The 26144-nt window shown below is 37.7% G+C and overlaps 1 protein-coding gene across 5 annotated transcripts in view; it reads left to right on the plus strand.

Moving 5' to 3' along the window:
- The window catches only part of DST (dystonin), a 289395-nt gene that overhangs the window by 241445 nt on the left and 21806 nt on the right, over nucleotides 1-26144 (plus strand). For all 5 annotated transcript variants that reach the window (XM_054179938.1, XM_054179939.1, XM_054179940.1 and 2 more), the window contains 17 exons: nucleotides 1695-1926; nucleotides 2277-2503; nucleotides 3174-3296; nucleotides 3912-4013; nucleotides 6092-6193; nucleotides 7258-7431; nucleotides 8241-8396; nucleotides 10566-10763; nucleotides 11343-11471; nucleotides 14410-14580; nucleotides 15847-16002; nucleotides 16244-16450; nucleotides 18080-18199; nucleotides 22355-22524; nucleotides 22861-23020; nucleotides 24382-24576; nucleotides 25708-25836. In XM_054179938.1, coding sequence (XP_054035913.1) covers nucleotides 1695-1926; nucleotides 2277-2503; nucleotides 3174-3296; nucleotides 3912-4013; nucleotides 6092-6193; nucleotides 7258-7431; nucleotides 8241-8396; nucleotides 10566-10763; nucleotides 11343-11471; nucleotides 14410-14580; nucleotides 15847-16002; nucleotides 16244-16450; nucleotides 18080-18199; nucleotides 22355-22524; nucleotides 22861-23020; nucleotides 24382-24576; nucleotides 25708-25836 — 2751 coding nt within the window. The remainder of the gene's footprint in view (nucleotides 1-1694; nucleotides 1927-2276; nucleotides 2504-3173; nucleotides 3297-3911; nucleotides 4014-6091; nucleotides 6194-7257; nucleotides 7432-8240; nucleotides 8397-10565; nucleotides 10764-11342; nucleotides 11472-14409; nucleotides 14581-15846; nucleotides 16003-16243; nucleotides 16451-18079; nucleotides 18200-22354; nucleotides 22525-22860; nucleotides 23021-24381; nucleotides 24577-25707; nucleotides 25837-26144) is intronic.

Genomic DNA, 26144 nt, shown 5'->3' on the forward strand with positions numbered 1-26144 from the left:
TCACTCCTATTTAGTGCTGCACATTTGGAAATCAGGGTACTTAGCATTCGAGTCCCTGCTTTGTATGTGATAGACATTAACATGTTGTACTGGCTAGGTACAGAAAGCAAGAATAAAAATGCATTCTTTGGTAACAGCTTGAATATAATCAGATGTTGAGAAAATACTTAATTATTTATGCGGTGCTTTAAGGTTAATTTGCTATATGTAAATATATGTGCAGATGGAAAAGCAAAACATTGTAACACCCAGAATGTAATTTTATATCATCTCCCTTTTTTTATTAAGATAGGTAAATATATATTATCAGGCCTCTGTACTTTGATGGCTATGTCAATGTTTGTTTGTCTAGACAGTCCTGGAAGAAAACTAACTCTTCAAGCTTTAAATTATATTAAATTGCACTATGTATCAAAGGCAGGATGTAACCTATGGAGCCAGAATGAGAGGTTACGATGGCTTGACTTTTCTTCCTTTTAAGTTTTAAAACACCATGTCTCATTCATAGAAGCATGAATGCAAGGAGGCCCACTGAATGCACCAGCAATTTCAAATACACATGTCCTAAAATTAGACCTGAACATTTCCAGTTTCAGGTTGTACCACTTTAGTAAGGTTTTTGTTTCCGCAATCAGATTTTGAGGTCTCGAACGTGGGAAGGCTGCTTATCTTTCATAATGCATTTTCCTGGCTTATTTGATATTCATGCTTCTAACAAACCCACTGACTCCATAAGATTAGTCACAGAGTCTGATTTGAAGTGGGTTGCAATGTTGGGGAAGAAGTAATTACATTTGTATTGCCTATGCTCCTTTTAGTAGAGAGGATGTAGCTATTTGTTCATGTAAGGTAATCCTGTTTTGCTGTGGTCTTCTTAGCACCTTTCCCAAGTGTAGTCAAGAGTGCTTACTGTAGATCCCAGAAGATCATTAAATGCACCCACAATTTACTAGCTTCTGTAATTTGAAAGGGGGATGATGGTGAGATATTTTTAGTAATCTCTGTGGGTCTAAAATCATATAGTAAAAGCTAACTTCATACCTGTGCCAAGGGATGAACCATGTTTACATAGGTGTAATTGAATTCCTAGGATTCAACCTGGACTCATTTGAATGTGTGAACATAATACAGGCTGTTGTGTGCTGTTATTTGCAGAAAGTACCATACCCTTGCAGCGCCAACAAGTTATCACCTGGGCAGTAACATACGTCTCTTAGAATTGCCTTACATATCAGTTTTAATTGGTGGTTCTATGCCATTATGTTGGTCCAGATAGGAAAATGTATATATTTAAGGTAAATAACTTTCAGAAATTATTAAATCAGAAGGCCATGACGCTCCCAAATAAGGTACAGACTTGTATGAATTAGAACTAATTGCATGTGGATTCTGCCATATATGTATCTGCTTTCAGATGGAGTGTCTCAGGACTGACCCTGGGCTTCATAGTACAATTCTTAAATCTGAGAGGAAGTGCCATTTTTCGGTGTTGTTTTTGTAACTTATGTAGTGAAAGAGGGAAAGAGCCATGGAGGGAGGTGTATTGCAAGTTGCACATTTGTATGTTGGACAAACTTGTTAAATATGTCAAAGCATGTTTTTCCAAGAGAATTTCAGATGCTATTTTTGCAGGGTTGTTTGTTTTTTTTTTTTTCTAATTTCTATCTTTTTTCTGTCCTTTATAAACTTCCTAGTTTCATGACAAGATAGATCCAACTCTTGAGAGTCTGAAACGCATAGTTGAACGTCTGAGGCAGCCACCTTCGATCTCAGCAGAGGTTGAGAAAATTAAAGAGCAAATCAGTGAAAACAAGAACGTGTCAGTGGATCTGGAAAAACTTCAGCCAGTGTATGAAACGCTTAAGCAGAGAGGGGAGGAAATGATTGCTCGCTCAGAAGGAGCTGACAAGGATATATCTGCTAAAGGTAGTAGACTAAGGAAAGTTTCGTGCAGTAGAAATGCAGCAGGCTGCAGCATATAAAAATCTTCATTTCTGCTGACTGCTGATCTGGGAATTGTGTTCTTTTGGAGAAGCTGCTAAAGATGTATGAAAGCAAAGCATCATTCAAAATAATTCATCATGGATATGACCTTTGTTTTGTTTTTAAAGGCCTTGTTGGTTGTTTCCACTTTAACCTTGTAAGGAGTCCTGTAAAAAAACAGTTTTAGTCTAAATTTTAAAATGTACACATGTGTTTCTGCTGTACAACCGTAAAGAGATTTATGGCCAAGAATTGTTTGCCAGCGTAGTAATCTGGTTCCTTTTGTTGTTTAGCTGTTCAAGATAAACTAGACCAAATGGTCCTTATTTGGGAAGATATCCAGACCTTGACTGAAGAAAGGGAGGCCAAATTGTTGGATGTAATGGAACTAGCTGAAAAGTTTTGGTGTGATCATATGGCTCTTGTAGCTACTATTAAAGATACCCAGGACTTCATTCGAGAACTGGAGGGACCTGGGGTTGACCCATCTGTAGTCAAGCAACAGCAAGAAGCTGCTGAGGTCAGTAAAAAGTATTTTGAAGTATTTTATTTACAGCATGCAGAGAAAAAAAATGAATCACTCTGAAATACCACAGTATGACACTAAGTAGTATAGTTGCATGGAAAGTTACTGGAATGATATCTCAAAACAATGGTAAATATCATGTGGCAGTGCTTAATTGCAATCAGCATGTAGCATGTGCCTGTCATTATATTTACATATCTGTTTATAAACTTGTATCTAGTAAGCATGTCACAGGGACTTTTGAAGTTATGCATGCTTCAGATTCCCAGAGTGATTCGTAACATCTAAATGAAAGGTGTACAGATGTAGCATGCTCTGTGCATTATACACCAAGCCTGTAATTATTTATGCTGATAGTTAAAGATTTGAAGGTTGAATGATAACCTCTGCAAAGGACAACACTCTAATTAAAGACATCTAATTTAAAACTTCCTGCTTGTTTTTCCCATCTCATGCAAAATGACATCATAAGCCAACTGATAGACTGATGCCAACTGGTTTCACTCTGATACTGCACAGAGATGCTTATATTTTAAGCATCCAATTGGTAGTCAAGTGACTTCAAAGAAAACAAAGGTGGAATCTTGCTGTGTTGTTTTGAAAGCAAACTGTACATAAGTTATAAAGTTAGGATGGACAGTATTGGGTCTTTTTGTCTTTATAGGCTGCTAAAGAAGAAATTGATGGGCTACAGGAAGAACTGGAAGCAGTTGTGAGCCTTGGCTCTGAACTTAGAGCTGCTTGTGGAGAGCCTGACAAACCTATTGTCAACAAGAGTATAGATGAGGTATGGGAAACACACATGCGTAAGTCTGTTCTTTCAGATGCTTCTTCAGTTGAAACTGGTTTATTACCCACCTCACCCCCAAGAAATTTTAGATTGAAATAAAAACATTGTCAAAAGTGAGATGCCTGTGAAAGCCTTCAGGGGAGAGTGAGGTTTGCCTTTCAGGTAAATAAATCTTGACTCAGATTAATAGATGGCTACTTTTTGCAAATTGATGCTAGAATAAATTTCAGATACATCTGGTCTATGCCAAGGAAGACATCTTGACTGAGTCAACCAAAGTGCTTTTAATTTCTGTGATGTCTATCAATGTACTACCTTTATTACAGTGATGCATCTCCAAATAACACTGCCTGTATTAATTCCAACCCCCTACTTTAAAATACTCAATAATCAATATTTGAAGTTTGCAGCTTTTGTAGTCCACACCCTGTAGTATATTCTGTGGGAATAAAACTATGCAGTGATAGAGAGAACAGGAGTGTTAATACAGACTGAACATGAATTACTCACACTTAGTTTATTAGTGTTACTGATCAGTGAATAGTTAGTGAATACACATCATACAGCAGTAAAATTCTTTTGCCCATTGGAATAAATTGCACTTACTTGCAGCTAAATTCTGCCTGGGATGCCTTAAACAAAACATGGAAAGAACGAGTGGACAAGCTTGCTGAAGCTATGCAGGCAGCTGTTCAATACCAGGATGGACTGCAGGTAAGATGTTGATATGCCTAGCATGGTCTTCAGTCAATAGGATTTAAGGTGGTTATAGTAAAAAATGTCATGTGGTCAGGTAGGTTTGAAGTAATGGGTCACTGATAGTGACTATTTTCTTCAGTTGGTAGATATTTTGGGGGGGATTAGTTGAATTTGCATTGAAGAGTAGATCTCTTGGGTTGTTTTCTTCTTGCAGTTGTTCAAATATTTCACTATGTTTAGATTAAAAATGAATGTCCCTTTGTTTATTGACAAAAGCAGAGGGTCTATGATACTGCATTCACAGTAATCCTTCTCACATTTCCTTTGATATAGCCAGTACATAATATGATAGGTGAACTGAAGTTGTGACACGTTTACATGTTCAACAGAATCCACAGTATCAGTCGATGCTATTTTCTTTTAGCAGAGGACAGTTGAAGAACTGCCATTTTATTCAAGCTTTTTTAGAAGTCAAATATTTGTTTGAATATTATAAGCAAAACATTAAGATAATGTTATTAGCCCACTGTACTAATTTTTGGTATAATTTATCCCATCTCAACACTTCAGAAGTTGATTCACTTTTGAAGTATGTAGGGAAATTTTGAAGCATGTTTTTTCTGAGATATCTTGCACAATGTATACCCTGCAATTTGTGAGGTTACCAAGAAAAAAAGTGTGGAAGGGGAAAGGGCTGCATTAAATCACCTTGAAAGGTCCCTTCCAACCCAAACTATTCTATGGTCCTATGATCTTTTCCTTCTTCGTGCTAGTTTTTTTCCACATTCTGTGTGCTTTGGCTGAGTGGCACACCTCATATCTTCTGTGAGTGAATGGCTAGAAGATTGAAACATTTGAAAGGACTCTAAATATGATCAGATTTTGCAAAACTATTTTTTGCTCACTGTAACTATTGTCTTTCTTGGTTTGTTGCATTTTTAAAATGAGAGTTTCACATGGCACTGAGGGCAGTTGATTGTGTGATCAGTGCAGATAACACCAGAATACTCTTTACTAATAATGCAGTGTGCCTGTTTGCCAGTGCACCCTCACTACGCATTTTTCTCCAAGTTCTCTTGTATTCAAACTGCAGAGAGGATGACTTACAGGGTGAAGATAGGAACATTGCTATTGGTGTAAGTGCTGCTTGTTTCCCGTGGCTGTACATAGTGCATTCTGCAGGCTCAGTACTTTGTGGCCCCTTCTTATGCTCATTTCTATAGAGAGTATGAAAAATGCCTTAGGTAGATGGTTAGCTGCAACTGACTCATCTTGATGAGCATGCTTGAGTAGTTATCCTTTTCTCAGAGAGCTGTATGGCAGCGGGCAGCTCCAACAAACCATCCTAAGCCTGTGTCCATAACAAATCACAGATAACCATGAGGAGGAAAAGGGCCTAGCAGAGGTGGGTTTTCTCTTCTGCATTTACCCAGATTGGTAAAGCTGTTGTTAATCTGCAAGGGCAGTATTCTTGGGGTTGTTTGGCAAAGGATGTACTCACAATAGGGGAGACTTAATTTGTTTTTTAAAGTTAAGACTGCATTATCCTACAGAGATTCAATTAGGCTCAGTTATGGCCCTTCCCTATCTAATATGTACTGCATAGGTCATGTTCCATGTTTCTTACATAGATTGCATTATCCCTCAAAAGACATTTGTTTGTAATTATCATTTAAATTGTGTTATTCAGCTACTGTGTTATTCAGCTACTGCCTTCCATCTTTTCTCCAGAGGAGTGCAGAAGAGAATCTGTCTTGTATTTACCTTTTGGGGTATTCAGAAAAATTGCTGCTTTTACTCAAAATGACTAGAGTGCTTACTCATCCTGAATAGTACTGGCAGAATATTGCTGCTAATAGAAGCTCCGTCTTGCAGCATGCACAGTCTTGTAACTGGAATACTTCTGTTAGTATTTGATCCCTTGCATTTCAGAGAAAACTAGGTTTCACTGAAGAAAGCTATTTTCTTTCAAAGAGCACAATTATACTATTATCTGGAATGAAAAAAAGGAAATATAATATTTTACTTAATGCAGCTTTCAAACATGACAATATTTCTTTGCTCATGCTAGAATTTCAAACTGTGATTTTCAGGCAGTCTTTGACTGGGTAGATATTGCTGGCAGCAAGTTAGCATCTATGTCCCCAGTTGGAACAGACCTGGAGACTGTGAAGCAACAAACTGAAGAACTTAAGGTATGATCTAGCAATTTATTTCATTTATATTTTAATCAGTCTGCAATTTTCTGTGTCCTTTAATATTTTTCAAGAATCAAAAGCACTTACCAATTTCTACTGAAAAAGAATCTGTATGGAAATTTCAAATAACACTTTATTAGCAAAATTCCCATTTCAATTATATTCCATATTTTGGTGGCCTATGTTTTACATTGCACATATATTCTGATAGCCCAGAATTATTTGTAATGGCACTCCTTTTCCAGAGGCTGTAAGGTTTTTATGTACAGGGTTCTTTTACATCAGCCTTCACATGTTCTGGTTTCTACCATGAGCAGCTTCCATAAATCTCTGAAAGAAAGCCTCCAACACCTCATTTCTGCCATTTTAGCCTTTAATTAAGTGCTCACAGAGATCATCACATTGCTAATACATGAGTAAACCAAAAATCAAAATTTCAGACTAAAAAACCTGCCTGTGTGGATCTGTGACTGAGTATGCTCCTGATGTTAGCAGGCTGTTATGCTATATATGAAAAACAGGGATGTGTAGCAGTCAGGCCGTGGCCTTGGTTTTGTTGGTCACTTCTACACTTCCTTGGCTGCAGGGTCAAATGAACCAGAGTCTTCTGTAATTCATATGAACACATGTATGCAAGTTATGTTTAGACTGCTGTCTAAATTGTGTGTACAGAAGGGTGCTCCACTAAAGAAAATTTGCTTTCAGCTCTTTTAAAGAATAATTCTATTGGAAGTCAAAAGTATTATCACAACCACGAAAGCTAAAAGTTACTCAAGAGATATTCTGTCTTCTTTATAGGTCAGGGAGATGATTGGAGAATGCTTTCCTATTGTGCATCTTTATTGTCCTCTGGTCACAGTGATGTCCAGTTAAGACAATGGTACATATTATCAGCTGACTCTCTGGATCATCAGTATCTTACAAGTCTTTTTACCCTGGGAAAAAACCTCCCAAATTTAGGAAGTCAACGGTGATCCATTAGTATTGTAAAAGCTGCTGTATTATGCTGTATTCGGGCATAACTTGTGTTTATTTGTATGGTTTTGTTCTATTTACCATAGCAATTTAAGACAGAAGCTTATCAGCAGCAGATAGAAATGGAAAGACTGAACCATCAGGCAGAACTGTTGCTGAAGAAGGTGACACAGGAGAGTGACAAGCACACTGTTCAAGACCCTCTCTCAGAGCTCAAACTAATGTGGGACACCCTAGAAGAAAAAATTATAAGTAGACAGGTAAATAACCTTGAAGGTGTGGGCTTTATTTATGACTTGGATTTTTTGAGAAAAGCTTCTCAAAAAATGTGTATGTTTATTCTTTTTTAGTTGGAAATTACAGAAATATATATTATAGGATTTAAATTCTACAATTTATTGAATTGGTTTTATTGTTTTTAAACTCTTTGCAGTGGTTGATTTTTACTTTTTTTTGTCACTTCCTCTGTCAGCAGTGCCGTGAAGAATCATTATTCTTTCCTGTTGGTGATTTGATGACATCTTAAGTAGCAGTTCAAAACATGTTTATATGTGCAAAAATAATACTAGGTGCTGAACTGAGCACTTGGGGGTGAGGGGAAACAGCAAAACCCAAGCATAACAGTTTTATATTAAACTGTTGGAGTGCTCTTTGTTTAAATTATCAAAGTGATTTAAAGATGCAGTACTGTGAAGTGGTTTGTTGTTTGGTTTTTTTTCGTATTGAAACATTCCACGACAAACAAAAGGCTTTAAAAGGCTGATGCACCAATTGCATTTATATTTAAATTGTATTTTACATAATAAAAAACTACTGTCATATCTCTGCTCTGGTTACATGGGGTCTTCAAAGGTCAGGAATTTAAGTCTGGAATTTAAGGCTTATACAAGGGAATTGCTAGCTCAGCTTCAACTATAAAGCACTTGCTTGTGTTCGGTAACTGTTTCTCCCTGGGTTTTATGCTGTCATTTACATGGATTCCACTCTGGATTATGGTGACTAATGGTAACGTAAGACAATTCAATAGCATTGTGAAACCATTTTATTGTTAATTTTATTTTCACTATAGCACAAGCTGGAAGGTGCCTTGTTAGCCTTGGGGCAGTTCCAGCACGCCCTGGATGAGTTACTAACATGGCTGACGCATACCGAAGACTTGCTGAATGAACAGAAACCTGTGGGAGGAGACCCCAAGGCTATTGAAATTGAACTTGCCAAACATCATGTATGTAATTATAATTAATATTAAGTGTAATGCTCTTTTGATGTTTATCTTAGTAATGAGCCTTGTAGTAAAACTTACCACTTGATAAATAATTCACCATAGTGATTTTCAAGTTGCAGATTATAGTTGAAGTGTAGGCTTGGAGTAACTTAATAATTTTCATTTTACTCACCTATATTCCTTCCATATGCTGTGCAAGTGCCATAGGGTTTAGCTAAAAAGATCAGCTCACAGCAGCTCGCCCTGGTCTCTACCTTCTATTAAATTTTGTCTGATCCAGGGAACTCAAAAGTTATTGAACCTGCTACTCGCCTTGAGGCAATGAACTCCTTGATTAGTTCTGTTCAGGCCAGCTCTCACAAAACATGTGACCACTGCACATCTTTCCTTCCTGTTTCTTCCTTGTCAGAATTGTGCTGAATTCTGCAAAACGGTATTTCAGCTGGGTCCAACTCACACAGGGAATGTGTCTCTGAAAATCTCAGCCAAGTTCACAGATACTAATGCCCCCATCTTTTTCTCTGTGCTATGTATAATGTATGATTAATGTTTTGTTTGTCTGTTTTAGTATTTTTACTGATTATTGTAACTTGGGAGCCCAAGTAAGAATGCTTCCACTGCACCCTTATTTTGAAGAATAGGGAGCAAGAAATCTTCTCTGCCTTATTGTGTGACTTGATGCTGTTCATAGCATTTCAAAATAACCTCATGAATCCTCTTTGTTTCTTCAAATCTTCCATTTTGGCCTGCATATGATGTGAATATTGATAACACACAGATAATTTAAGGCATTTTCATTGTTTGTGTTAATGCAGCTTTGCAGCTTCTGAAAGCTTTTGTATGGTCAATTGGAACTTGAGCCAGAGTACAATATCTACATGCCCTATATGATTCCTGTTAGAAACAAGCCCTTAAAAAAAATTATTACAAACACAGCTTCCACTTTATAAAGCCTTTACATTCTTATCAAACAGAAGTGGTTTACTACTGAAGAAGCATCCAGACATCATTTATGACTTCTTCTACCTTCAATGTTGAAGGAATTCAACAAACCCATGAATGAATCTACTTCCTGTTCATGGAATGGAGTTTACAGGGTAGAAAGTTGACATAGTGCATCCTGTCATAGCCTGGAAAAAAACATCCATCGTGGGAATACCTTGGGAAAAAGTAAACCTTATTCTTAGTAAGGCTCAGCAGGAAGAAGGGGATAAGATGCCTCTGCTTCTGTGAATATCCCTTTTTTTTCCACTCTTAGGAAAATAAAATAAATACCTTCCAATGCTTAGTTCAGAAGAATTAAAGCAAATGTGATGCATATTTTCTATACAAGAGCTACTTGTGGCTTGCTGTTTCAAGTGCTATGTATGTTTAAAAGTTCCTTTGTATCTAGATTTAAACTTTTTCCATATGCTAGCATATTGAGGGAGGTGAGTTTAAAGCAGACCCCATGGAAGACAACATTCATGAACTCAAATTTCTTAAAAGGGGTTTACCATTCTCTTCCCAACCATTCTGTGTATTATTTTTCTGTTCTCAATATCTGGTATTTTAAGGCTTTTTTTTTTTTTTTTTTTAAAGGGGTTGGAAAATAACATTCTTTTCCCAAATACAGTTTTTGTCCTTTATGGTGTTACTGTGGTTGGTGATAAGAGCCAAGAGCCTTCAACCAAATGAAGGAGGTCTTGTGGTGTGAATATTACAATTCCCCATTTTTTACCACAGCAGAAATGTCTTGGTAGCCTAACATAATATGAAATAAGCTGTAGACCTGCAATCAATGGACAGCCATTGTGTCAGTCAGATTATGTGGCACAACAGGTACATAGTAGTTGTATTCCTATCTCTCCTCTCTTAGCCTACTGCTCCATAAGCAAACGGCACTACCACAGTTTTCATGCCTCATCCTCAAAACCAAAGAAAAACCCTGAAGTGAAGAAAACTTTCCATAATTTCAAATACAGATACATGTGCATGATTTTTCCAAGATATAAGAATAAAATGTAGCATTTTGTCAGAATGGTCTGTTACTGCCTTTGATTGAAGAGACCTTAGCTATTAGCTTTACTTGCTATTACCTGTGCTGCCTTGCCACTGGATTAGATCAGTCACTGTGATTGCCTTCGTTCAATAACTTAGCCAGTCATATATGCTGTGTTACAATTGTAGGTGCTACAAAATGATGTTTTAGCTCATCAGTCTACAGTGGAAGCGGTTAAGAAAGCAGGAAATGACCTGATTGAGTCAAGTGCTGTTGAAGAAGCCAGTAATTTACGGAGCAAGTTGGAACTTTTGAATCAGCGCTGGCAAAACGTGTTGGAAAAAACAGAACAAAGGAAAGAGCAGCTGCAGAGTGCCTTGATCCAGGTGAACAGGAAATTATCAAATGAAGAGATAACTCAAAAAAAGTGGTTTTTTACATGGAATACATAGATACATGCATTAGAAGTTGTCTTAAATCAAAACTGTAACACAGACACTCCTGAATTTGGAGAAAGTTTGAATCCAACAGTATCTTCTGCAGCTGGCCACTGCCTTTTATAGTGCTGAAGCAAGACTTCAGCCTTTGGCCTAAATATTTTAAAAGAATGAAATGTCTGCATAGGTATATTATTCAAAGAAAACATTCATCTCTGAGTTGCTCATTCAGCCTGCTTTCAAAATTTCCATGGTTTTGGTTTCTGGGTTTGTTTTTATCATTTAGATTGGGTTAAGCTAGAATTTTGGGTGGGTTTGGTTTCTTCTTTGGTTTGGTCTTTTGGGGGATTTTGTGTTGGGGTTTTTTTGCTTTGTTCTGTTGTTGTTGGTTTGGCTTGTTGTTTTTTTTTTAACATTCATTTCCTTTGATTATTTTAAGTGTCTGATTAAAGTTGCCAGTAATCTTCTGTATCTGAGATAGTATTTGAATGAGAACATTTAAGTAAGCTTTAAAATGATACAATTTAGGCCCAAGGTTTCCATGGTGAAGTTGAAGATTTGCAGCAGTGGTTAACAGACACTGAACGTCAGCTGTTGGCATCAAAACCTGTTGGAGGCTTACCAGAAACGGCAAGAGAACAGCTTAATACCCATATGGTAAGTATCAGTATTAGAATATTTTGCAAATTGCATTTCAGGACTAACAGTCTTTCAAGAGTGTTTATGGTAAATACAGAGCATGTTCTATATATCACAATGTCTGTACAGTATCTTAGGAAATTTTAATAGCCCTCAAAACAACACTGTTATTTTCGGTGCAGGAAAAGTAGTCATTTGGGATATGCCCAAACCTAGACCATTAATAGTGTTGAGACAGAAATAAAAGAACTTTCACATCCTTGTTCTTAGAAAAATGGTGTTTACAGATTTTTCAATTATTCCTATTGTTCCTGTAACTACATGTATGCATCTTCTAAGATCTGATGTATTTAAAAGTGATCCACATTCACTGGACCTTAAGTTAAGGTCTAACTTGATCCTTTATTCTTTATCTAACAAAAGCTGGCAGTAAAGTCATCACTAGCACAAATGTCCTAAGGACTACTGGCTCATATAGAAACTCTGCTTTGATCAGAACTGCCAACCTGATCAGGATGTCTGAATTAGTCCCTTCCTTCCTTCCTTCCTTTCCTTTCTCTTTAAGAAAAATTCTGTGGATTATTCCACCCCTGTAGAACCATAACGCTTAAAAAACCCCAACATCCTAAACTTGATCTCTTTCCTCAAAGGAAGGTGGTTCGGAGTTCTCCATTTATATAAAATCATGCTGTGCTGTTAGGCCAGGATGTAACCCCAAACCTAGTTGTATGAACTCCTGATCTCCTGGCTCAGATATGAGAGTGGTATTTACTGAACTGTCCTTGAACTCAAATATGCCTGGCACTGTTTCCATTAAAACACTGTATTACCATTGCCTTAAAAATCAGATTTTATTTTGGAATGATGCTGAAGGTCATTAGCTACCAATATGGGGCATGGTTTTTGAGAAGGAAAACAATTTGCAGTTTTAAAATCAGTTATGACAGGAAACTAGGATAAAACACAGACCCTTTTTGCCTTAGAAAAGAGAAAGAAGAAAGAAACGAAAACAAAGCCCTTTTTTAATGTGTTGGGATTCTTTACTTTTATTTTTTATGTATTTTCCCCTGTAAGAGTTGAGGCATAATCACAATTCTATGGGAGTTAGTGGTCTTTTTCCATTTTTCAATCCTGAATTTGAAGTCAAAGCAAGACCAAAACATTTTCCCTGGAAAATCAGGGTATTATTTGATGCATTTTTTTACTGTGCAAATCAACAAGATTGATTAGTTAAAAAATCTTTAAACTGAATGCAGTATTGTAACTGGAACAAATATGAACATGTTCCCAGTAAATATGTACTCTGTATATACAATCATTTCCTAACTGTATGTTGGAACATACAGTTCCAGCTATTATGCTGTGGGCCATCATGTAACTGCACTGACTTGTTATGCTTTAATGTATATAACCCTTAAAAAATAGGACTTGATTTCAGTTCAGTTAAACCTCAGTGAATCTGTGCAGATATATGTAAATTCTCTGAAATGTCAAGGCCACTTCTCACGCTGAGTACTAGTTACCATAACTTCCAAACTCAAACTTGCCCCTACATGATACAAACCATGTTAATTTATGATGTGAAACTGGAGAAGAAAGTTTTGCATTAGATTTTGATTTGTTTTTCATTGGAAATAATGTTATGAACCATCTTCTTGAGTGTACAGTCTGTTTCTCCAGATAGGAATAAAAGAGCCCTCAACCATAATCAGGTCACAAATTGAGACTGGGCAGCGTTTCCATCTAAGACAGCTCCAGGAAAACAAAAGATACAAAGAAACATTACAGGGCATTAGCAACAAAGGGACTATAAAAAGAGGCCTTTTTGGCTGTCCCAGTGCTGCTCAAAACATACCTCTTCTTTTTACTTTTTTTTTTAAACAGTCTTTTTTCTTAGTTCCTCCTTTAAAAGAACTTCGGTTGCTCCTACCCTCCTACAGTATTGTGACTGTTGGAGAATTAACCACTGTGATGAGCCCCTGTCTTAGATTGACCAAGCCCCAGTGTTTGCTGCCATGCTGTGTCTCATCTATTCTGCACTCCTTGTATTTACATCTGAGGGATTCTTCAACTGCAGTAAAATAAGATGCTCTGGGGAGTTACAGAAATTAGAAATAATGTAGGGAAGTTGGGAAGATAAGAAAAAGGCGGCTAGGTGACACCACTCTCCATGGTCCTCAGAAAAAGGCAAGGAAACTTTCTGTTCCGGTACAGTCTTAGCTCATGGTTGAACCCGCTTCCTGCTATGCCTTCCTCTGTGATCAGTTACAATCCTGTGTAGACTATCTCTTAGCCCCAGGAAAATGCTGGGTTTTTGCTCGTGTCCTGGGAGTTGGAGGGGAAAGTTCTTTTCCTCCTATTTCCAAACCACCTACTGCTTATTTCCTGGAAGATGTTCCTCATTTGGGAGTCTGCAGCAATTTCATTGATACTCTTTGAATTTTTTGTTTCAAATATTGAACTTGCCCTTTTGTGTCAGAGGGATGTATGGGAGCTCTTGCCACTTCATCTTTAACATGGTTAGTTGTGCAATACAGAATAGTTAGGCAGCATGCAATAAAGCAGCCCTCCCAAGTTGTCCTACCCACTTCTGAAGGTGTATTGGATAGGTCTGGGCTTTCAGCACGCTGTATAATTCTGACACTTTTTGTGTTTCAGCTGCAGATGGACTTGAAACCAACCAAGTTGTAGCAAGTCTTGTGCAATAAGTGCATAGTACTTTCTTTGCCAAGCTTTGGATCTCAGAGAAAACATCTGACAGACAATACAAGTTCCCATTTCCTGTAGAATTTGGCCCTTTCTTTGCTCATTTGGCTTTTTATGAATTACATATGTTTCCTTTATTAGCATTAAGCCATAACCATTAAATGCTGAGGGAGGAATAAATATTATAGTAGCTATTGTAGAGAATATTGAATTTCTACCTGACTTATTTTTTGGTGCTTGCTTTGTTTAGGAACTCTGTGCTGCCTTTGAAGCCAAAGAAGAGACATATAAGCGTCTAATGCAGAAAGGCCAGCAGATGCTTGCAAGATGTCCAGAGTCTTCTGAGACAAACGTTGAGCAGGACATAAATAACTTAAAAGAAAAATGGGAATCAGTACAAACAAAGCTCAGTGAAAGAAAAGTATGTGGTTTTACATAGAAATAGAAGTGTAAATCATGTATTTAAGTATGTTAATGTTCAGTCCTTGTATGCATGCATACTTGCTTGATCTTTCAGATTTAAAATCAATGGTAGAGACAGTTACAGAGAATTTATTGTTATGCTTAGAACATACTGGGGAAAAAATGGAATTCAAGAAGTTGATTTTCCATAATTGGGGAGGATGGTTAGAATCACATAAGCCTGTTACAGAAATTAATTAGCTGTTACTGATAACGCTTATTTGGTGTGGTGAAGGATTTTCTGGTTTTCATTACAGCAATCATAGGCATGAGAGATAGAATAAAATTATTTGATCATTCAAGTTTACATCTTTCTCAACAGAAGAGCTGCATTAATTTTCCTAGCTTTTATCCATTTTTTCCTTAAATTCCCAAACAATTGGCCTTCTGCCACTTACTTCAAGTGACTTCTAACATAGATCAATGGCATGATTTCACTGCTCTGCTGCATGTGTTTCCTTATTATTAATTTCATTTTGCTTTCATTCCTTCACGAAGTACAGTCCATTTGTTCTACCTTAATCAAACAATGAAGAATATCAACAATTACAGGAAGAGGAGTTCTGTATACATCCCTAACATGTATAAAGCACAAATATTTAATTCACAGTTTAGTTATATTTTAAAGTAAGAATGCTGGTGCCTCTTAAGGTAACTGTGTAATACAAGAATGTCAAACTAATTAATAGCCAACATAAGCACCTTCTTGCAGGCGTGTATAAGGTTGGAGTAATCAGCTTAATGTGTTTGTTTGACATTCAGTGGCTGAAGATTGCTGTCTTATGATCAACAAAAATTCTGTATCTTAAATTAGTCTTGGTTCAGGCAACCAAAATGACAGTTGGATGTTATTTAAAAAAGTGGTCTAGGCAAATATGTTCTTTGTGTAGTGTAAGAGAATAAATTAGATGACCTTTTGAGGCTTAAGTAGTAGAAAATGTAGTGTTCTAACGCGGAACATTTTATCTTGATACTAGGTGCTGTATTTTCTACTCATCTATCATATGTAATTTTACTGTCATTCTTCTATTCATCTCCTTTAATATGCTCAAATGTAGGCTGTTAGTTCAAAACTCAGAAATTTTCAGTTGGAGAAATGTTTTTAAATGCTGAACTAAATGCTAAACTGAATTTATTTACTTCACAATGCTCAACTAAAATAGTTTACTTGGCTGAACCCCCTGCACAATATCACCTGCTATTAGAGCATTATCTGTCTTTACAGACCAAACTGGAAGAAGCCCTCAACTTAGCGATGGAGTTCCACAACTCACTTCAAGATTTCATCAACTGGCTTACTCAGGCTGAGCAGACTCTAACTGCAGCTTCTCGGCCAAGTCTTATCTTGGACACTGTCTTGTTTCAAATTGATGAACACAAGGTATGTAAAGAAACAGATGTGTGATGTTTTTCTCCCACTCTGGAGACACTTTAACAATGTCCAAATAAAACCTGTAACACCAGCACTCAGAGAAACATTTAATGTGTTTTAAAAAAGCATTTTATAGTCTCTCTTGCTACATTTTTCTGTATTAGACTGGTGATTTTTTTTTTCATTGTTTATCCTGTGCTTGAGCAACGTAGTATTCAGAGTAATTTTTCCCCCCCCCCTTTTTTCCTAGGTTTTTGCCACAGAAGTGAATTCTCATCGTGATCAGATCATAGAGCTGGACAAAACTGGAACCCATTTGAAATATTTCAGCCAGAAACAGGATGTTGTCCTTATTAAGAATCTGCTGATCAGTGTACAGAGTCGATGGGAAAAAGTAGTTCAACGCTTAGTTGAAAGGGGAAGAGCTTTGGATGATGCAAGGAAAAGAGCCAAACAGGTAATCGCACAACAGCTGTTATACAGCTCTTTGAACTTGGCTGTAATTATATCCAGACTCTTGAAGAATATGATGCTTTAAAGTACTTTCAAGTAAGCCTGGGTTTAGTGTAACAGACACTGTTGAGTTAGTGGAGCAATTTCTGTGATTCGATCATAGAGCACTTCATTTGTGAAGTGAAAGCATCATTTTCAACCCGAGCAGTGACTTCTGTCTGCAATACCAGATAGAGTCTGAAAGAAGAAAGTTACAGTATGGCTTCCAGATGTATAGTAGAGCCATCTGTCCTGAAAAAGGAGTTTCACAATCAACCCTTTATATTTTAAAGAACGTTATGAGCACTTGTCACTAAACTATGGAGTATTCCTTAGATTTTTTTTTTTCCCCTCCTTGGGTTTACATTGTGATCTGATTAATGCTCATCACTTATATTAGTTACTGTTCTGATATCCTCTGTGTGGTAAGATAGCTGCATTTATTTTCTTAAAAGCCTGGAAAATTTCCTCACACAGTTTATCTCACCAGGGAACATTATTTTTACCGCTCCCCTAAATTTGTGTTTCCCTCATTGAGGGGCATAAGCAATAAGATGGAAAGTGTGTGAATGGCACATTTAAATGTCAATAGGAATCTCTAGCTTCTTTTTGTTCAAGTGAACATGGCCATTCAAGATTTGGGCATGTTCACAGCCAAGTCACATTCCCATGGTCACTGGTACTGGGACTCAACTCATACAGTAAGAACTTCTCTAAGCAATAAATTAGGCCATAAGCCAATCAGATGTTTATTTTCCAGCAGTTTCTCGTGTGCATTCACACACGCAGCAGTTCTGCAATGAGAGGCCTTTCATTTCCATATCCATTTCCAGAGTGGAACAATTAGTAACAATAAGTTACTAATTTAGGTCAACTACCTATGCAGAGTAGGGAAAGTGGTACTGAAAGGGTATTAGTATCAAGCCCCAGATCCACAGCCCTGAACGACAGGGTGCGCCCAGGCAAGAACAACTTTCAAGAGAGACGTGGAGAGAAAAATGACCAGCTTACAAAAATCGAATCCCAAAAGGATACCATTTTGTGAAAGCTGGTCAAATGTTTGCTCTTTTCCTGCTTCCTTCCCTGCAGCAGTCTTTGTTGAAACAGGAAGGAAGATCAAGACTCTGTTCCTTGCCCATCAAGATACAGTTCAATGTAATGGGAGTATTTATGAGCATCCCAGGGAAAATCTTGGGCAGTCATCCAGACAGGACTTTTCCCTAGTGATTTACTCTTGTTGTCCCACATAGACTAAGCCCCATTCTTGCTGTATTGACTATTTGTTACTAAAAATGTAGGAATCTAAATGACCAACATATTAACAGAGGTTAGCAATATGCCTTGGAAAGATGCATGCGAAGTGTGCCAGGTTATGCACTTAGAAGGTTACTAATTCACCTGGAAGAAGGGAGGTTAAGTCCAGTGGGCACATGATGGAGCTAATCCTGTGTAATATACCAGGGAGAAAAAGCACACCAAATCTTTCTGAAGTCTACCTCCTTGGACTGTGGAGAATTGGTAGGGGCTTAATGTTTTTGGACTATTTCACGAACCAGTGAATTTTAAAATCCATGCAAATCTCACTGTTCTGCAGTTCCATGAAGCCTGGCACAAACTTATGGAATGGCTGGAAGAGTCAGAGAAATCTTTGGACTCGGATCTTGAAATTGCAAATGACCCTGACAAAATAAAGATGCAGCTTGCACAGCATAAGGTGAGTCATGAGTGATAAAATGAGAAGTTCCCAATGTGATGCAGTCTTATCAGCCTTGTACTGATCAGTCATCAAAGGAAGCAGATTGGTGGCCTCACTACAATGGGAGTTCTTGTTAGCATCAAATTAACTAATGGTGTGCTACAGGTGGGGAGTAACAGAAAACTTTTCACAGTATCTCATATATGAGGGAGTGCTTAGCTCTGAATAATAGAGCTAATAATTGAGCACCACAGAAACTTTACAAAACAAAATAATACTATCTGAGAATAGGGTGCTGTGAAGAGGTTTTGTTACAGGCTTTTTTTTATTATTCCTTAAACCATAAATTTACCATCTAGTTATTTGGGTTGGGTTCTTCCTTTCAGTACTACAGACTACCTCAAAAATCCTGTCTTTTGATTGGCAGAATCTTGTTATGTTAAGGACAAATATTAATGAAATCTTCTAGAAAGTTCAATGACACCATTAGCAGCAATGAGTGGTTCTCTTTTTAGGATTCAAAATTCCAGGACCTGCTTTCCACAAATCCAGTTACTGTAGGTGAAAATGTAAAAACCTTATTGATCGGCCTGGATTTTCAAGCAATGATAATGTAAAAGTTTGGTATGTTAGATGTGGAGCAAAAGGAAGGATGGGAGAAGTCCTGACTTCATTTTTCCTTTGGTAAAGAGCCTAGAGTAGTATATCACTGAGGATCAGGTGGGGGAGTAGTAGACAGGCCGTGTCTCAAGATTTATCATGGAGTTTTTTCATCAGGACAGAATACTGAAAGGTCATTCATTTTGGCATACATGTACTTCTACTTTTACATCAGTTTTATTGTTCTCTGTTTACTCCTACTTTTTCATTCTGCACAATATCTTCAAGGGTTCGCATATCTTTCTTTCTCAGTGTAGTTTCTGATGATTGCTTTTACCTCCAACAAGTTTTGCCATGTATAACTAATGATGGGTTACTGCATCTGCCTGCTTTATATTTTTTATCATCTCTCAGTTTATGTGATGATTCAAGTGTTTATCAACTGGGAAAATGTGCTTCTTTAATATGGGAAAGTTGGCTGTTGGTCAAGCAAAAATAGTTTTACCTATGCTTGCAGTTAAAACTTTCAGATAAAGCCTACATTAACATTCTGTTAAGCTAACTCTGCAATTTCAGATCTGGGATTGCTGCTGTTGCCAGGATTTGAAGTCAGTGATGAAAACTAGGGTGAAAAAAATCATTCTGTTAAGAGAGCCTTTTCTTTTGGTTTCTCTGACTGTCAATCTTTTAATCCTACCACTCTTCCACATTCAAGACTGTGACTGTGCTTTGACATCCTTTCAGGTCCTGAGGTTTAACTCTCAATCTTCTCCTCACCTCTTCTGAAATGTTAAACTAGATAATTCCACTTGTTCTTCATACTTACAGCAGTACATTTTATGAGCCCCAATTTCTTCACATGGATTGGCAGACTCATCACTTCTCTCAATGATAATTTTTTTCCAGCTTCTCTTTGTATAAAATTTATATAGAGAATAGCTACTAGAATTGTTTGAATCTCATTTCTCATTGGGGAATGGGATGGAATGTGGCACCAGAGGCATTTGGATTGAAACTGGTGATTTGGAGGAAGAAGATGAATGTGCATGAGAGAGGGAGTTCTGTGAACTTTGTGACTTTAAACTTCAAACAGCTCCCCCCACCAAAAAATGAACTCAATTGTTTTTTAATGAGCTGTCAAACCTCCCAACACTGCAGTGTCCTTCCTTGTATTTTGAGTCTTTTCCTTCCACTCCCACATATACCCTTCTTGTCTTAGTCTTTTTTGTCCAGCCTTGAAGATTTCCTTGCTCCATTAAGTTAACTGTTTTGCTATCTGAACTAAATGTGTGCTCTGTGTGTGCTGTAAGCAATTTGGATTTGCTCTGTGCCAGTTGTCACTGCCAAAAAAAACCCAAACAAGGCCCTGAAAGAAAAAAGCCAAGATAATATGTTTTCTCTCTCACTTTTATCTAGTGTGTTGCCAGGGACTTTTGGGGATCATTCGTGGTCTGTTTATCAGCAATTTTTTCTCATTTTTAAAAGTCAGGATTGGGAGAAGCCTTCCTAGGTCACCCAATCCTTTCTTGTGCTAATGCTGAATACTCCTTAAAGCATGTTTATATGAACCTGGTTAATTTTATCTGTATGTTCTCATCTCCCTTAGTGGGAAGGTGAGATTTCATTCATTTTACTTGTCTGCTTCTGGCAGCTCAACCCAAAATCTATACTCTGTTGCACCTCTGTGAAAACAAATTGAAGTAATTCAGCATAGTGTGTATAGTCTCTCAAAAAGTGAATTCACTGCAACCCTCTGTTTACCTTTTAAATCTGTTTAAATTTGTTTTTCCTGTATGATTTTTCTGTGGCTGCAATTTCATTGTGTTCCTTCATGCATTTCAGGTGGCATTGTGCATGTAGTGCTGGGTAGTTATTAAACCAAATCAAATAAAAGGAACACAGACATTGTTCACACTGAAGGAAATTCTATAAATAATGGGTTATTTTAACTTTGAAAATTATTTGTGTTTTATTGTAGTTGTAGCTTGATGATGTTTTTGTGTTCTTTCTTAAAAATGAAAGGACAGCAAGGAAATACTAAATTAAAAAACAAATGCTGCCCCTTTTTTTTGGATAATGAATTTTGACCCTCAGTTCACTTTGAATCCTGAAATAACCCTGATATAAGGATATTACAGTGCAAAAAGTGTTAAGAAAGGAACCTTGAATCACCCTGCATGAAGTTGTCATACTGTCTGTATATAGCATAACCCAGTATCTACCTCCTTCTTAAAACACCTCTATTCCCCTTGAGCTTTCCCTGACACACATTCATATCTAAAAAGAGCAGATGATTAATTGGGCACATGGAATAATTGGTGGAAGAGTTGTGAGCTACGGTGGCACAGGTTGGTGCAAGCCAGCTGGGAACAGCTTGCCAGTTGGAGGTGAGCGGCCATGTATGTGCCAGCAGTTACCCTGAGGATTTCTTGCAATGTTTACATACCCTGAGGAGGAATTACTAGAAAGTTGTAAGTCATAATCATATCCTTCATGGATGTGATGATACTGAACATTGCTCTTAAGAAATAGATGAAAATCTTTTTCAGCAAACACAGAGCAAAAAATCTTTTGACCCTAATGTTTTATTTTGTGACAAAGAAAAAAAATATGTAAAAAGAGTCTTTATTTGATTCTTTCTACATGAGTTTCCTAAATCAAACTTGTGTTTGGTTTTTTTTTTAAGTTTTCCTCCTAGCAGTTTATAATGTGTGAAATAAAACACTTTAAATGTTGCTGCCATTCAAAAGCTGCTGTGCAGAGCTGATTTTTGTCTTTTGGCTGTGTTCTTTTATTCAATTATTTAACCTGTCAGTTGGTTAACTCCTCTGTGGTATCCAATGAACCATGTTTCTGTGTGCTTCTCTGTGCCTCTTAAAAGCTTCCAGAGGCCCTGTGCAGAAGGAGCTGGCAGGCAGATGAAACTGCTGTATCAATAGTCATCTTAGAAGTCCTGATCATAGAAACCTGCTCGTGATCATGACTTTCATCCCAGACTGTGTTATTGGAATGTCACCCAGCTGCTTCTTGTGTCTGGATCTGTATACTTCTGGCATACAATTTTTCCCCGTAATAGTATGCTTCAATCTTAAGAAGGTTAAATTATGGTGATTGTAGGTTTCCCAGCTTGACCATGCTGAACTAAACCAGAATGACCCTTAGGGTACTCCACACTGGCTTGAAATCTTAGTATGTGAAAATCCAGTGTGAAGACTGCTTAGTTCATGATTCCCAAAATAGCAGTTTTTTCACATTGTCCCGACTACCAGACGGCCCCTTACTGAAATCTAGGAACGTTGTGGTAGGTCCAGAATCATTGCCTACCATAGGCAGGAAGGTTTTTTTCTGGATGTTGTTCCAGCAGAGAGAGATAAAAGGCAGGGATTCTTCTGGTGTCAAGCCCCATATAATTTGAAGTGCACCCTGGTACTAGCAGACTAGAAATATTGCAGGAAGTTAAGAAGTTTCTTTCAGCAACATTTCCTATTTGCATTGCAAATAATACATTAAAGATGATCAACTCTGTGCCCTGTAAGCAGTTAATGGGTGTTTTCTTTTCTTCCATATACATAGGAATTCCAAAAATCTCTTGGTGCCAAACACTCTGTGTATGATACCACAAATAGGACTGGACGCTCCTTGAAAGAGAAAACCACCTTGGCTGATGACAATTTGAAACTTGATGATATGCTGAGTGAACTAAGGGATAAATGGGATACAATCTGTGGAAAGTCTGTGGAAAGGTAAACAAGAACCAATCTAATTATTCAGCAGATAAGAAAAAGGCTTAGGAAAATTCTTTTGGCTTCTGTTATGTAAGACTAGAAGGGGAGTGGCTGGCTTGTTTCATCATTAGGAGTGCTAAAGCACTTTACTGATGGTGTGGAAGAGGTCTGGGGAGCAGGGGGCTGTCTTACTTTTTAGAAAGGGAAACACCAATTTAAAGTTCTTAGCTGATATTGTTCTATGTTCAGAATGTTTACTTATAGTGTATGAATGAGTGGGGATTTTTCCTGTGTTCTTTGGGGGTTTTTTGTGTTTTGTTTTGTTGTTTGCTTCATTTGTTTCTTTCCCTCCAGACAAAATAAATTGGAGGAAGCCCTGTTATTTTCTGGGCAATTTACTGATGCTTTGCAAGCTCTCATTGACTGGTTATACAAAATTGAACCTCAACTTGCAGAAGATCAACCAGTACATGGAGACATTGATTTAGTGATGAATCTGATTGACAATCACAAGGTAATTCCAAAAATAGTGTTTTAAAATTACTAGGCAGCTCATGGCATTGTAATGCTATCCCATGTCAATGTAATTTTGGCTATGTAGCTTTTAGAAACAGAGAACAGTTTTATAGCACAAAAATGCCATTGACAAGGTGAAGTGCTATAAAATGTTTATGGAAGTAAACAACAACTCATTGACACCAGCTAGTTACACAATATTATCCTGGTTGAGTATCATGTCAGAAATCACAAGTGTGCATTTATGAATAGATGTTTAAGAACAAGAGGTGGCAACAATTATTTTATTGTAAATCTGTGGGGAAGAAAGGGCTTTTTATTTTTTATTTAGCACTGCAGCAGCCTTCCAAACCTGCAGGGCTGCTGTATCTTCATGGAGAAATGTAGTTGCAATGCTTAAGGTACGCAGAGGAGTCTACAGCTAGACTGTGGCCCAGAAAACCTACACTGGCATGCAGCCATATTTTGTTACTGAAGTGTTTCTGGAAATGGGAGCAAGCAGGAGAATGTAGGACTGTACCTCTGAATCCCAGTTTGCACTTAAGTATGTCCAAAGAAATGGTTGTGGAAGTTACTGGTATTGCAGAAGCTACACACAATCAGAGTTCTGGAGCCTGGAAGATTTATGAGGTAAAGATCCCTGTGTTCATCCACCAGTGACTTCAGTATCCAAAGGCTGGAGATTTTGGTCTTCATGGGGTCAGCGGGGTAGGGGGAAAGGTAACATGGGTTGTCTATAAAAGGTAGCATGAAATATGCTGACATTGCCTCTGAAATCCCATTCTATGTTGCAAGTTAGTCCTAGTCAGTGGCAGAGTGTACAGTAATTGTCTTATCTGGTTTTAAGAGCTTACTTTCTGTAACTGGAGCCTGTTCTGTCTGCATATGTGAACATACTCTCTCATAAATGTATGGCTGTGTGGTGAGCTCTACAGCCCTACAGTCAGACCCCCAGATGGAGTTTTATTTCTGTTTTTTATGATTTCGTTGTCCATTATTGGTGGCATTTTATCTGTTTGGTTTTTTTTCTGCCATGGCAATCACACATGTTGATGAATGTGTCAGATCAATTGCTTTGATAAAGGGTGCAAATCCAGTGTGGTAAGGAGGCTGGATTTCCCACTGGATTGCATCAGGATGGGTTCTCGAGATCCGCATGACATTTTCTTACCATATTCCATTTATTAGGATAGAGTAAAGTGTAAATATCTTCCTGTGCAATATAATAAGCAGAAGTTGAGTGTTTTGCATCACTTAGATGAAGTTAGTCTTGACTGAACAAACTCTGTGTTTTGTTGTTAGTTACATAACTATGCCTTAATGAATTAAAACATTTTAAATGTATTTGGTGGTGCCTAGGTTTTCCAGAAGGAGTTGGGAAAAAGAACAAGCAGTGTCCAGGCTCTGAAGCGCTCTGCAAGGGAGCTGATAGAAGGCAGTCGTGATGACTCTTCCTGGGTCAAAGTCCAAATGCAGGAGCTGAGCACTCGCTGGGAGACGGTTTGTGCCCTGTCAGTATCTAAGCAAACACGATTGGAACAGGCTCTTCGGCAGGTAAGGGAATATTAGTGGATGCTATGTGTACTTCATGAGAAGCAGTCAAAATATCTTGCAGCCTAGTTGCCAGAAATCTAATTCCATTTTCACTTAACGTCATTCAGTTTAATTTAATTTGGAAACACTAATTTTCTTGCTCATGCACTGCTTACCTCTTAGCAGTTTCTATTGCTGTTATTGTTAGCCTGTACCACAAATGCAAAGCAAATATTTCAAAGACCTTGCTGTGTAAGGAAATCACTGAAGTTACAGTCAAGTGTAAAGGGTGATTAAGAACTGTGCTCCCTTCACAGGAAGCTGAAGGCTACCATCATATTTATTCCTTGTGTGCCTTACTGGAAAGAAGTAAATTTTTGTACTGAAAACTGCTTTATACTGGCACAGTTACAGTGCACGGTGAAGTAGGTAACAGAAAAAATGAAGTTGTTTTTGAGTGCACTCAGGTGTTACAGTATGTTAGGACTGGCTGGTACTGATCCCAGACAAATAGGTCCATCTATATCATTTCCAAACCTGAGATCATGTGAAGGTAGAGCTTGGTGAAGATACGAGCTTAAGTTGATGCTGGAATGGGTCTCCTGCCCTTCTTTTCCTGGGGTACTGTGTTTGTCCAGCTTCCCAATCTATTAGCAGGCACAATCCTGATGTACCTCAAAACACTAATTCTGTCTGAATATGACTGTGCCTGAAGGTGAAACTTTATTTTCTCCAGACATAAAAGGGTTAGTCACTAACAGGCTGTCAATTAATTTTGCTTAACCAGTGATTTAGGCTATGCAGAAAATACAGTTCTCAGCTCTCCAGCTGGTCCATGAAAGCACCTCCCATGTAATTTGTCAGCGTAAAGGCATGACATTCTCAACTGAGCTGCAAATACACTGTAAATCAGATGGCTAAAAGCATGAACAGGCTTTTAGACTTCCTATTATTTTTTGAGAAGCGTGAGATATTTTTACAGTTATGAAAATGTAGTACAATATATCATTGACTTTTTAATGGAAAGTTAATGTGCCAGTACTGCTGCATGATTAATGACTCCAAATGTGGACTCAGTCTCCTTATGTAAGCTGCAGTGTGTCTGTCAGAACCCCTCATGAGTAACCGTGACTACTACTTGTATTGTAACAGGCAGAAGAATTCCACTCTGTGGTCCATGTCCTTTTGGAATGGCTGGCAGAGGCAGAGCAGACTCTTCGTTTCCACGGAGTCCTTCCAGATGATGAAGAGGCCTTGCGTACACTAATAGACCAGCACAGGGTAAGCAAGAAAAGAGAAGAGGGTCCTCTTTATTACAATAGCATCCAGTGTTTGCTCTTGCAATTGTTTCTGTAGGGAAGCTAGAAATTTAATGGAATTGATAGTTTTGGAGCCATACTGGTGTTGGGCTGTTGAGACGTCATGGCCCACTAAGAAAATAAAGAAAGCTGCTGCAAATGTTAAGAGACAGATGGAAACTCCTCTGTGAAATATATGCTGCCTGACAATCATAACACAGACTGCTACAGCAGCAAAAAGTATAAGTGTTATCTTAGCACCATGGAGAAAAACACCACATACTTTTGTTT

This window comes from Dryobates pubescens, chromosome 3, assembly GCF_014839835.1.
Source record: "Dryobates pubescens isolate bDryPub1 chromosome 3, bDryPub1.pri, whole genome shotgun sequence".
In the NCBI taxonomy this organism is placed as follows: domain Eukaryota; kingdom Metazoa; phylum Chordata; class Aves; order Piciformes; family Picidae; genus Dryobates; species Dryobates pubescens.